At 33.1% G+C, this 13,705-nt stretch overlaps 1 protein-coding gene across 1 annotated transcript; it reads left to right on the top strand.

The window, feature by feature from the left end:
* Nucleotides 1–10,915: 10,915 nt before the first annotated feature.
* On the top strand, nucleotides 10,916–11,542 carry TbgDal_VIII510 (small GTP-binding protein Rab1, putative; the record flags this gene model as incomplete). Its single annotated transcript, XM_011777073.1, has 1 exon — nucleotides 10,916–11,542. One exon carries the CDS (start codon nucleotides 10,916–10,918, stop codon nucleotides 11,540–11,542), a length of 627 nt encoding a protein of 208 aa, XP_011775375.1.
* Between the last annotated feature and the right edge of the window lie 2,163 nt (nucleotides 11,543–13,705).

The raw sequence follows: 13,705 nt of genomic DNA, 5'->3' as shown, positions 1-13,705 counted from the left end.
TCATCATTTCCTTTTTTTCTTTTTTTTTCTTTTTATTAATTTAATAAAATTCCAACACGATCATCACATCATTGACTGCTCACTTACACTAACTAATAGGAGTCGGTATATTATTTCTAAGCGAGTGCATTTCAACGAATGAAATAAATAAGTAAATAAATAAATATATTTAAATATATTTATTTACACATAACTTACATTAATGTTGTGGTGTGTGTGGTGTGTGTGTGTTTTTTTTTTTTCGGTGGATAGTTGTAATTGAAGAAGGGCGCAAATCATTTTTTTTCTTTTATCATCCTTGTTATTATTATTATTATTATTATTATTATTTTCCTTCCCTTAATGTTTTTTTTTTTGCATATGCACATATTTGTTTTATTTTCGTGTAAAGTGCTTGTTGCCTTTTTCCACCTTCTTTTTTCTTTTTTTCCTTTTAATAAAAAATTTCTCTCCATTTTTTTGTTTTGTCCGAACATCTTTTTTTTTTTTTTCACCACTTCATTTCATTCCACTCCACTCCATTCCATTCCTTCGTTTCGATTTATATTTCACATTTATATTTATATTTATATATTCGTTAATTGCTTTTATTCTCCAGCGATTTTGAACTGTTTTTCTTCTTCTTCTTCTTCCGCAGAAAACATTTTTTGTTTTTGTACGATTGAGATATCGGAAGGTAACTAAAAAAAAAAAAAAAGAAAAAAAAAGAAGGAAGATAAAGAATGCGGGAGGAAAGTACAAAAATATGTGGATAAATTAATAAGAGAGGAGGAAGAAAAGGAAAAAGGAATAAAATATTAAATTAATTGAAATAAGTTTAACTATTGATGAACTAATATAAATAAATAAATAAATATATATATATTACGCAGCGGAGGGTGGGAGGTGAAGCAGTGACACAAAGTAGCAGTAGTGACCACAATATTAAAGAGGAAGAGGGGGGAAATAAAATAAAATAAAATAAAAAAGCAAACGACAAAAAGAATAATTAAATGAAGTAGAAATACACGTACAGACACGTATATATATATATATATATATATTGAAGTAGATGTATTTAATTGATTTCAGTAATATATATATCTTTATATATATATATATGTATATACGTATATATGTGTGTGTGTGTGTGTGTGTGTGTGTTGGTACACAAAAAAAGCAAAAAGTAAAAAATGAAAAAAAAAACAGCAGCAGCAACAACAACAACACCAAACAACACCAAATGATGCCAAGTATCAAGTAATAACAAATGCCAATTGATAAACTGACTAATGATATTAAATAAATAATAATTATATGATATGTTATTTTATGTTATGTTGCGTTATATTATTATAATGGTGGTAAGAATAAAGAGGGGAAGGCGAGGGTAGGCATGGGAAAGGTAGTGGTGGAGGAATAAAGAAGGAAAGAAAAGAAAATGAAGATGAATAACGACGATGATGACGATGAGGAAGAGGAGCAATTGACCTCGTGCTGCAAATGCACTAAAAATAATAATATAAATAAATATATGTATATTCCGCCAATCATTCAATTGCACACAAGTATGTACATTCACATTTATATATTTATATGAATATAAATATATATATATATAAATATATTTGTGCTTATTTGTGTTTGTAAGAGCATACACAGTTGGAAAGAATATATATATATGTATATATATTTACTTATATAATTATAAATAAAATGGGGAGAGTGATAGAGAAAGGAAGATGGAAGAAAGGGAAATGGGAATGAATATGAAAATGAGAAAGAAGCGGGAGGGGTGGGGGGGGGAAAAAAAAAGGCATCGAAGGAGGAGTATGAACGAGAAATAGAAATATTATTTCATGACTAATATTGTCGAGGCGTGATGTGTCACTTTTTGTTTCCCCGTATTGTTTTTTCTTTTTCTTTTTCCTTTTCTTTTTTTTCCTCTCCCGCTCTCACTTCCTTTGCGCTCTTGTCGGTGTTGTACAAATAAATGAAATGTGCAACTAATTGGGGAATTATAAAATGAGGCGAAGCAAAATGTTTGGGGCGGGGGGGGGGCTTTGTATTGATTTTTAAAAAAAGCAGCTTTAAAGTAAGCAAAATAAAAGCAAAAAAAAACGACCTAGAACAACAACAGCAACGCAAAGGGAAAACATTGCCGCCAATTTCTTTTTTGTTTTTTTTCTTATTTACCCCTTGTTGATTGATTATATGTTTCCCTCCCTTCCTCCGTTTTTGTTTCAATCTTCTTTTTTCTTTTTACATTTAAATGAAACAAAATAAATAAATAAATAAATAAATAAATAAATATATTAATATAGCACTATATTTGTATGGATATTTATAAATATATAAAATTAGTCTACGATACTTGTTGTTATCTTTCCGTTTCTTTTTATTTGCCGACGCCGTTTTTGTTTGATTGTTGATTCTTTCTTTAAAAAAAGCAGAAACGAAACAAATGAATTAAACACAAATTTAAAAAATTTTCAAACACCAAACAGACACAACCCGATTGATAAATAATGAAAAGAAAAAAAACGACCCAGTCGATGATATTTTACCTTTCTTCTTATCTTTTTCACCCTTTTGTTTTTGTGTGCCGTTCTCTACTTAAAATAATCGTTTTTTTTCCTTATAAAACCTTTTGTCCTTTCTTTTCCTATCCAAACGTTTTCGTTTGTGGAGTTTTAATTTTGTTGTTTCTTTTTCTCTCTCTCCCTTATTGGTACCAAACTGAAAAGAAAACAAAGCAAATAAAAAGAAAACGGAAAAAATAAAAAAAAACAAACAAACAAGCAAACAAACAAAAAGGCAAAAATACAGAAGTGGCCATCACACTCACTCATCTTATTTGTTTTTACCTAATCTTACCCTATTTCGTATTAATTAAATTAAATTAAATAAATAATATATATATATATGTTTTGTATTCTCATGAATATTCTCGTAGCCGCTCGGTTAATACCGTCGAAGTTGAAGATAGATTGACGTAAATGAAACCGCAATGGAAAAAAAAAAAGACAAAATGAAACGAGACCGAGGCAACAAAAACCAATGAAAACAAGATAACAATAAAAGCAATAATAATAGTAGTAATAAAACAGTAATAAAACAAAAGAAACAAACTAAATAGATGAAGGACGAAAAGAGAATGTGAGCGATACCTGGGAAGTATATAAAATTCCTCACGAATAAATGTTTAAATATAAATACAAATATATATAAACGTGAAAATATATGCACATAAACATATATATGAATGTTATGATGTTGTTATATTTATGTATAAATGTGCGCCCATGCTGATTTGATTGGTCTGTTTTTAACAGTAATCAATTGATTAGTTTATAATGTGCTTTTCTTTTGAATGCTTCTTGTGTTTTTTTGATTTTTTTTTTTGCCCCAATCTCCCTTTTGTTGCTTCATATGTTTTTTTTCCTTTCCTTCCACTTCACCTTAACATTAATTTTTCCTCCGTTTTTCTCCTTTATTGTTTTTCTTATGCTCTGCTGTTTTTCATTTTGCGCGTGTGTTCTAAATTTCTCAGCTCGTGTTTTGATTCATTTTATATTCGTTTTTTGTTTTTTCTTTTGGTTCGTTTTGTTCAAAAGATTCGAGCGGAGGAAGGGAGGGTTATGACAGTTTTTCTTTTTTTTCTTTTTTGTCTGTTGCCTCTCCGTGTGTATAAGCTTTATCTTATTTGATTGAATAATATTGTTTAATATTATTGTTATCCATTTCATTACATTCACAAATGTAAAAGATGAAAAACAACAACACAAGCAACAAGAGAGGGGTTGAGGAATTAACGTGCATTAAAAAAAAAAAAGCCAAGAGGGTTACAAAAAGAAGAAGAGGTATATAATACCCCGTCGCTCCTGTTTTCTTTGTATTTGAGCAGAACCTAAAAAAAAAAACAAACAGACAAATATAAAGATGATACTGCGCGTATAAAACATGTGTACAATATAACCATGTATTTACCTATTCAATATATTTAATCATGTATGGCATAAATTGTAAGAAAAAAATAAGAAAGAGAGAAGAGAAGAGAAAAATTAGAAAAAGAGGACGAAATAGCATGAGAGACTGCTTGGGATTACACCATTTTTTTTTAAAAACAAAAGAGAAACAACTGATAAAACAAAGTAAAATCCAAATAAGGAAAAGAAGACAAGAAATAAGTAAGTGTTGGATAAGTGTAGATAAATATAAACGTATATATTATTATTAATGAATAATTTAGTAAATATTTACTTGAGTGTAAGTGGTTTAGCCATGGAGCTCCATCACTTTCCCCCTCTTTTTTGTCTCTTCTTTTCTCTCTCTCTCTCTGTGTCTTCCCTTTACTTTCCATTTTATTCGTTCGTTTATTATTATTATTAAGATGATTGTTATTGACTATTACTATTATTATTATTTAATAATATTGTTGTTGTTGTTGTTGCTGTCTTATTTATTGCTTTATTCCGATAATTATTGTTACTATTATTTTTGTTGTGTGTTCCTTTTGTCCTTGTATTTCCCTAATTTTTCATCTTTGTTTTTTTCTTCTGCTTTACTCCTCTTTTCGTGTTCACTCCAATATTCATTGTATTTTAAAGAGAGTTGAAGGGACGAAAATAAAGACGGTGGGGTATAATCGTATCAATTTTCCAGTGGGTTGAAGGAAAGATGCAAAAAAAAATCAATAACAATCAGCGGATGTTTTTAACGTTTTTTTTTTGAAAGTAACGAAGGAACAAAGTCCAAGAAGAAAAGGGCACACACCCGCGTAGGCATTTTAAATAAACAAATAAATATATGTTTTTATTGTGTTTCGTGTTTCCTCTCATGTGCTCTTTCATTTGTTCAACTCATTTCATACATATATATATATATATATGTTGTGTGTATGTGTGTGTGTGTCTGTGTTTCTCAAATATGAAAGTTGAAGTCATTAATTAATTAATTCTTTTGTTTCTTGTTTTTATTCCACACGGGTGCATGTGTGCTTTTGTTTTTGTTTTGGAGAATAAAATGAAAACCCAAAACTGAACGAATAAACGCGACTATCAAGGAACCAAAAAAAAAAACAAATAAAAAAGGACAATGGAAAGCGAGTGTGCTGATTGTGCCATTGTTACTTTTTTTTTTTCGTTAAGTATTGAAAGAAATTACAATCACTTCTGCTTCTGCCATTACTTCTATTACTGATATGATAATAAAGTGATGAATGTTATGATGTCGTCGTCAGATTTTTTTTTCCTCTGTTTTGGCGTCATTATTCTTATGTATCAAAATATTAAATGGGGAATACGGAAGGGGGAAAGGAAAAAAAAAATAAACAATGAAAAGATAATTAAATACTAAAAAGTAAATATTATAAGTGTACTTCTTCTGTTTCGTTTCCTTTTCATGCCGTTAGTCATTTGGAGTGACGAAGCGGGCAAAGAAAGGGGGGAAAATAGAAAAAAGAGGGGACATATTACACACGCGTGTGCAATTTTACATAAAATATAATTAAAGCAAATGTTTAGATAAAAATAAATGTTTTAATCTCTCCCCCATGTGTTGCTGTTGCAGTCTTTTTTAAAGTATGATTTTTTTGTTTTTATTGATGCCCTAATTTCATTTTGTATTCTCTCAAACTTGTGAAGCGGGAGATAAATAAATAAGAAATATATAAAAAGCACGACTGCCGAGCAGAAACAAGCTAACAGCTAAATGGCATGTTTCTTTTTTTGACTTTGTTTTTGTTTATGTAAGCGTAAAACGGTTTGGTCTCGTCATGCTCTTTGTTTTGTTCTTTCTTTTCTCCCTTTTATATTTATTCCGTACATTTTTATTTCCGGCCCTTCATACCACTGCTCCACGTACCTGAAAAGGAGAAGGAAACGATGGAAGGAAGAAACGAAAAAAAAAAGAAGGAAGGAGAAAAGCCTAGCGGCCGATGAAATATTTACTTACAAACACATTTTTGTTTCTCTTTTTTTTTTCCTGCTTTGATTATATTAAATTGCAAGGGTTGTCGAGGGAGTTAACGCTACCGGAAACGGGGGACTTTATTTTATTTTTACCCTTTTTATTTTATGAGTGGGTAATATAAGTAAAAAAAAAAATGGGTGTGACATTTGAATTTCATTTCATTTCTACTCCATTGTCTCTAATTTTCCAATGATAAAGTAATTTTAGAAATGATTAGGCGTTCCTCGTTTTTATTTTCCCCCCACCTTCATCATTTTATTATAATGCCACCGACCAGTAATGCGCCGCTTCCATTTCTTTTACTGATTTTGATGCTGTTGTTTCTGTTGTAAATACAAATAACTATATAAAAACAACAATTAATGATATGATTTTTTTTTTTTATTAAGAAAAATATATTTTTAGATGCGTGCTCCCTCTTCCCACTCGCCTTTTTTTTTGTTTTTTTTGTTTCTTTCCACTGCGGCAATCATATGCCATATGGTGAGTCAGGAAAGAGATAAGTAAAAAGTTACTTGAAAATGTTATTTCGCTTTTTTTCTTTTTTGTTCTGAATGATGTGTTTTGTAAGGGGTGTAGAAAATTTTTTTACAGATGGAGTGTTTTTTTCTATTATTATTATTATAAATGTTATGTTATGTTTTGCTCTTAACTCCAACTACCGTTGGATCTTTCGGTGCTGATTTGGTGCCACTCCAATATCTTTTTTTTTCTCTACACTCACAATAAACCGAAAGAAAAAAAATAATAAAGGGAATCGAAGAAGCACCAATATAAGAGATAAAGAGAAATTAAAGAAGAAAAAGGTATATTACTTGATTCTTTTTAATTCCTTTTTTCTTTGAAATTATATTTCATCTCTCTCACTTTCCCCTCTAACACATCACATCTCGTCAATACCCATACCTTCTTCTTTCAGTGTGTTCTCTTCACATCATTGCATTGTTTTGTTCGCTTATTTTCATTTTCATTATTATTATTATTATTATTATATATTTGGTGTTATCACTGTTATTATTATTATTATTATTGTTGTTATCATTTTTATAATTATATTTCATTTTCTGTTGCACTTTAATTCCTCGCTGTCATATGCTTCTTACGGTTTCCAATTTTTGTTTTGTTTTTTTTGATATCAATTCATTTTGTTCCTCACCACCTTCAAGCGTTTATAAATATCTTCAATTCCGTGACTTGTGTTGTTGGAAGGTGGCGGAAATGACAATCTCGGAAGAAAATGTGAAGAAATAATTATATAAAATAAGGTAAAAATGTACACTGCATTATTATAAACGTGGTCGAGTGTACACAGAAGAAGAGAATGCGGATGCAAATATTCGGCTCCGCCTCTTTTCTTCTTTTTGTTTACGAAAGAAAAAAAAAAGTGGCGGTCCCTCCGTTACCTCGTAAATGTCTGCATGTTTTTTTTTGGTGAAGTGTTATTTCACTCATTCATTTCCTCATTTGCTGTAACCGGGAACCGACCAAATTTCAAAAAAAAAATAATAAGAATAAATAAATGAAAAACGAAACATAATGGATCGTTGAGAACCTGTTGGGGAAATAAAATGTTTTATTATTGTATTCCATGGAAGGGAGGGGAGGAGAGAGGGTGGGTGGCTGTCGCCACTGCATTTCCACTTATTATTATTATTATTATTATGCTTATTATTGTTTTTTTTTTAGCCTATGCTTGCAGCGTATAAATAAATACGTGTGTACGTTCCCGAGGCCATGTCCCGTCTAAGGAGTAAACAAATGTATAAATAAATAAATAAGTAAATGAATAAATAAATAAATATGCTTGTGTGCGTGTGTGTTACGATGAAGAAACGCAAGTAGGCAATCCCAACTACCAGATTAGATGATGAAAATCAGGTTGGTGAGGTGGGGGAAAAAAAAAATAACGTATGACTTTTTCTGTGCGAGACTGGTAGAGAAGTGCAGAGCACCAGAAGGAAGAAAATAGGCAAAGAGCAAAACTAAGCAAAAAAGAAAAAAAAATAAATGGTGTCATTTCTTTTTTTCTTTCTCTCCTTTTTTTTTTCAAATTGTTTCTAGTCATTTCATTCATTATAGCAACTGGCTTATCTTCTTTTTTTTTTTAATGCTTGTTTATTTTCTTTTAAAGAAAAAGGAGAAGTGCTGAATGCTGTGCCTTGATGGGGATTTGGACGAAGGGATCAAAAAAAAAAAAGAAATAAAAGATAAAAGAGGGATCATATCCGAACAGGTTCAAGATAGGAAATATTTCACGTTTTTTCAAGTATGTTTACTTTTTTTTTTGCTTTCGTTCGAAGATTTCGATGGTGCTCTTTTCTCCACATGCACAACAGATTTTGTTTCAGCATCGCCACTTTCTCCTACCCAAATAATTTCGTTTCAATTAAATTTTTCTTTTTTTCTTCTTTCTTTAACATTTTTATTTGTGCGATGAAGCAGATGTGACGTGAGCTTACGTTAGATTCCCATTGTCTCTTCATTTTTCTGCTTTCTTTTTACACAAATGTTGTCGACAAGAGGTTGGGAGAGTGTGTAGAGAACATGTGGTGAAGGAGTTGAGATGCGTGAAGAGTAATTGGTGAAATTGAGAGGAGATTCCGGTAATTTTTTTTGTTTTGTACAGGGCGATGATTTGTTTTTGGGGGACAAAAGGAGGAAAAGAAAAGTGAAGGGAAAGGACGTATGATAATGCTTGTGTATTTGTGACTCGTCAAGTCATGCAAGTAAGTTAATAAATAAAAAGCAAAAGGCTGTAACGACTATAGTGAAGATCAGGGAAGTGAATCCACCACCCTGTTTGACTGTCCTCAATTAATCGGTTGAAGAAAAGGATCAGAAAAGAAAACAAAAGGAAATAAAAAGGAACATTCACACACACATATATATACATATTTATTTATTTATATTTACACATACATTTTAAGTGGCGTTTCGCCGTCACTTTTATACCATTTTACGGGAAAAGGTCCCTCATTCCTTGCCGAATGTACCGATAAATATATCAGAAGGAGGGAAGTTGCAGCGCCTGGGTAAAGGAAGCGGAATAATGCGTATGTGTACGTTTGTATGTTTTTTTTTAAAAAAAATAAAATAAAAAAACCTGTGCATATATCTATATCTATATATATATATATATATGTGTGTGTATGTGTTTGGCTTCTAATATATTTTCGATTGTTAGGTGCAGGCAAAAAGTAAAAAAAAAAGCACAGGGAAAGGAGGTTATATGATGCGTTTTGTAGGATGTGTGCATGTGTGTTGTCTATATGGGGGAGAGAATTAAGTACAGGAACGAGCGCTTCTCGTGCATATCGTTACACAAGTACACACAATTACGGATCGCCAAGCGAAGGAATGAATATGAATAAGAATACGACAGGAAGTGAAGAAAGTAACATAACGAACGGGAGGTGATTTTCAAATAAGAGAAGAGGGCAGCAAAAGGAATGAAATGGTGGGACCGTTTGTTTTTCGGGCAGGAAAGAGGGTTAACGGGCGGGACGAAAAGTAGGAACTATTAAAAGTGAGGGAGAGAGAAAAAGGGAGGTTAGAAATAAAAAAAAAAAGAGAAGATATCCAAATCGAAAGTATTAAGAGGGCGGAATGTTTTGTTTTCCATTCGACTCTTCGATGGTTTATATATGTGAAGAAACCACAATGGGAGCAGATACAATTGTTACGGTTTCTGGCGCAATGTTGAGCGTTTAAAAGTAAATAAAAGAGAAGAGGAGAATGAATTGGTGTGATGACGTGAAGGTGGTGTTTAGTTTCGTGGATGTGAACTGTGACACTTAATCTCGCACGTATGCCCAATATTTCCCCTCTTCCCATTATATATATTTTGTATTTGAATATTTGTGTGTTTCATTGCCAATTGTGTGTGGGAGTTCCGTGTACATTTCAGGATCTACATATGAAGGCATATGCGCAGGTGCGAGTATTGTGGCAGTGACCCTTTCAACCATGTTTTCGCAGAACTTGGCGGGTGGTTGCTATGTAAGCCTATGCTTCCGGATTATGTTCTTTCCCACTTTTTTCTTTTTCACTTTTTTACATTTGAGCCCCGCTTTCTCTCTATTTCTTTCACTCATCTTCCTCTTTTCCCTTTTTTGTTATCTCCTCTTTGCCGTCGTCACAGTGGCATCTTCAACTTAATACACTTTTGTTTCTATTCTTCTCCTCCCTATCTCTCTCTCTCTGTCTCTTTTCTGATTCCCAATGTTGCTCCATTACTCAGTTACTGAACGATGCCTTTTTTCCTCCCTTCTTTTTTTTTTCTTTGTCGTCTTCCCCGTTAGGTGCTTGTTTTGGTTTTTAAGTGGTAGAAGATGAAGGAAGGACCAAAATTGTTTCGTTAGACGTAAAGGAGAGAATGAAATTTTAACTGCATATATATAGAGAAAAGCGTATGAGAGAGAGACATCCAACAAATGATCAGAATGGTGTAAAGGTTTCCTTTGGTTTCTTCATTAAAACCATTAATTTTCTAATGTACGTCTGTCTTTTTTTCTGCCTTTACCGTTAGGCGTATTGCGTCTTTTATTCCTTCTTCTTTTATTCCTTTAAATTTTCTGGACTATATATATATATATATTTTCAATTTTCGCATTTAACTTGCACGTTTCCATACGGTTACACTATTCAATTGCTCTACAACTCTTTCTTTAAAAAAAAAACAAACAAACTGAAGTGTATTCTCACAGTCACGACAAGTAGGTTATAGTCTGTTTTTGCGTGTGTGAAATCATTCACTTAGCAGCACCATCTCAGGTAACAGAGACATATTAGGAGAAAAGAAGGGGGAAGGTTTCTTTTTTTTTTTTTTTGTTTCCTCTTTGTGAAGCGAAAAGAAAGGAAGTGTTAAAAAAACAACAACTGTAGCAACAACAGCAGCCAAATCAATCGAGAACAGTAGGGAAAAGGGATCAAAGAAATTATTTTGCAAGTAAACCGGTGAATTATGTCTACAGAGTACGATCACCTTTTTAAGCTGTTGCTCATTGGCGATAGCGGTGTGGGAAAGTCGTGTCTCCTTCTTCGTTTTGCGGACGACAGCTACACGGAGAGTTACATCAGCACCATCGGTGTGGACTTTAAAATTCGCACACTGGATATTGATGGTAAAGTTATTAAATTACAAATTTGGGATACTGCCGGCCAGGAGCGCTTCCGTACCATCACCAGTAGTTACTACCGCGGGGCACACGGCATTATTATTGTGTATGATACTACCGATATGGAGAGTTTCAACAACGTAAAAACTTGGCTTTCTGAAATTGACAAGTTTGCCAGTGAGAATGTGAACAAGCTGCTAGTCGGCAATAAATGTGACCTCGTTACGAAGAAGGCCGTTGACACGCAGATGGCACAGGAATTTGCTGACAGCCTCGGGATTCCCTTCCTGGAGACAAGTGCTAAAGAATCCTCCAACGTGGAGACGGCTTTCATTGAGATGGCAAAAAATATTAAGAAACGTGTGGCTGCTCAGGGAGCCAACAGCGGCGCAACTGCTGGTGGAAGGCCATTACTAACCGGTAATAACCGCCCAGCAACCAACAGCGGAGGTCAAAAGAGTGGATGTTGCTAAAGAAAAAATAAAAGAACAAAAAAACTAAAAAAAAAAAAAGAGGTACAACCGAAACAACGGCCCCCCATTTTCCCTCCGAAACAAAAAAAAACAAAAAGGATAAAAGTGAAGGAAAAAAAAAAGGAGAAAAAGGGAGAAAAACAAGCAGCAAAAAGGAAAAGAAAAGAAAGGAAGGGGGGGGGAAAAAAAAAAAAAAAACGTCACCACAAAACAAAACATAAATATACACTAATTAAATGAAAAGAGTGAGAGTGAATGAGAGGGAAAGAGAAAGACAAAGAGGAGGTATAAAAATACGATGAATGGAGTGAGGGGGAATGGATAGGAAAGAAAGGAGGAGAAGTCAAAAAGGGGAGTGGAGTGAAGGGGGAAATAAAGAAAAAAAAACAACAACACAAACACGCAATATCGGGGGGAGGGGGAGGGGGTAAAGGAAAACAATGGAAGTAAGTTTGTTTATAAAGTCACCACACGAGCACATATGCATATGTGTTCCATTTCCCCCTTTTCCCCTTCTTTTTCTTCCTCCTCTTTTTTTTTTTTTCATCATAGCGGAAGTGCGGCATGAAGGAAGCCTTCGTCATATGAAATCAGAGTCAGAAAAAAAAATATAAATAAATAAATAAATATATATATATATATTTGTTATATTTAAATATGAATAGCAAAGCGGGAAAAGAAGAAAAGGAACTTCATCTTGTTTTTAGTTCCTTTTTTCATGCCTCGCGCAATCCTTCTCTCTCCCTCTTTCTCTTTTCTACGTTTACGTCTCTTCTTCCTCATTCGTTCATTTATTTTTGCTTCCGTCAACCTCCCTCTCCTCTTGTTATCTGCTAGTGCTTTTATTTATATCTTTGTTTCTTTTTTTTTTTTCTACTTTTGTATGTGCGTGTCTCTCTCGTATTTGTTTGTTTTTTTGTGTGAGCACCTCTTTCCTTCCTTTTAATCTCTTATTATTCATGTACACGCGTATGTTTGTGCATATAAATGTATGTATGCATATGTGTCAGTGTGTGAGTGTGTGTGTGTGTGTGCATGTGTTGTTGTGTTTTTGCTCATTTTCTTTCTTTTCTTTTTTTTTTCTTCAAATTCATTAGTTCATTCCTCTGATGGCACCTTTTAGTGACATAATCTTGGAAATAAGGAAGAGGAATGAAGTGAAAGTTTAGAAGAAAGGAAAGAAAAGAAAGAAAAATAGTGAAGGGGGAAAAGAGAAGATGAGGGAACCAATCAACAAATAAAGAAGAGGAGAGTTATAAAAACAAGGAAGCAACACAATAACAACAACAACAACAAAAAAAAACAAACAAACAACGAACAAACAAGAAAGGAAGGGAGGTGTAGAGGAAAATTAGGATGAATGAAGTAAAAGAAAAGCAAAAAAAAAAAAAAGAAACAGAAACAGAAACAGATTTAAAAAAAAAAAGAAAAAAATGACCCCCTGCGCCTTTTGACCAATGATTGATTCCGTCGCCCATCCGCGCATTTGTAGCGTTTTTTTTCTGTTTTTTTTTTGTGCGGGTTGAAGTTTGCACTCATACGTTTCCACGGACGTGAGGTGGAGTGGAGCGCAAAAGGAGGGAAAAAGGGCAATAGCAAAGGAGGTACCAGAATGAGGATTATTCCTTCAAACTGCTTCTTTTTCTTTTTTTTTTCATTTTGATTATTATTACACTTATTATTATTTTTTTCAATTTGCTGGTTATCGTGACCCTTCGTCGCGTGGTGTGTCTTTTTTTTTTTTTTTTGCCTCGTGGAAAAACTCGATTGCTCACACTGAGAAAACAGACACCATATTTTGTTCCTGCTCTCTTTTGCGAGAGTATCTTTGTGGTGGATCATTTTTTTTTTTTTTTTTGAGGGGGAAGAGGAAGAGGATGAGGAGGAGGAGGATGGAGGTAAAACAAAGAAGCAAACGAACACGAAACATGCTCAGACACACGCATGCAAGCATACGGACGTCAAATAAACAAAAAAAAAAGACAAAGCGGAGTAGAAGCAATAGCCATGAATGAGAAGTGGAAACGCAAGGAGGAAAAGAAACAAAGAAAGAGTTGCAATACAATCTGATGTTTGATAACCATTTCTATGAATGGCTTGGATGCCGTTTTTTTTTCCCCCCTTTCATTTGTTGTTTTGTTACCGCCTCTACACGATAACCTT

The sequence above is a fragment of the Trypanosoma brucei genome, chromosome 8 (assembly GCF_000210295.1).
Source record: "Trypanosoma brucei gambiense DAL972 chromosome 8, complete sequence".
Taxonomy (NCBI): domain Eukaryota; phylum Euglenozoa; class Kinetoplastea; order Trypanosomatida; family Trypanosomatidae; genus Trypanosoma; species Trypanosoma brucei.
The sequence above is the reverse complement of the archived record's forward strand: the minus strand, read 5'-3'. Positions and strand labels throughout refer to the sequence as shown.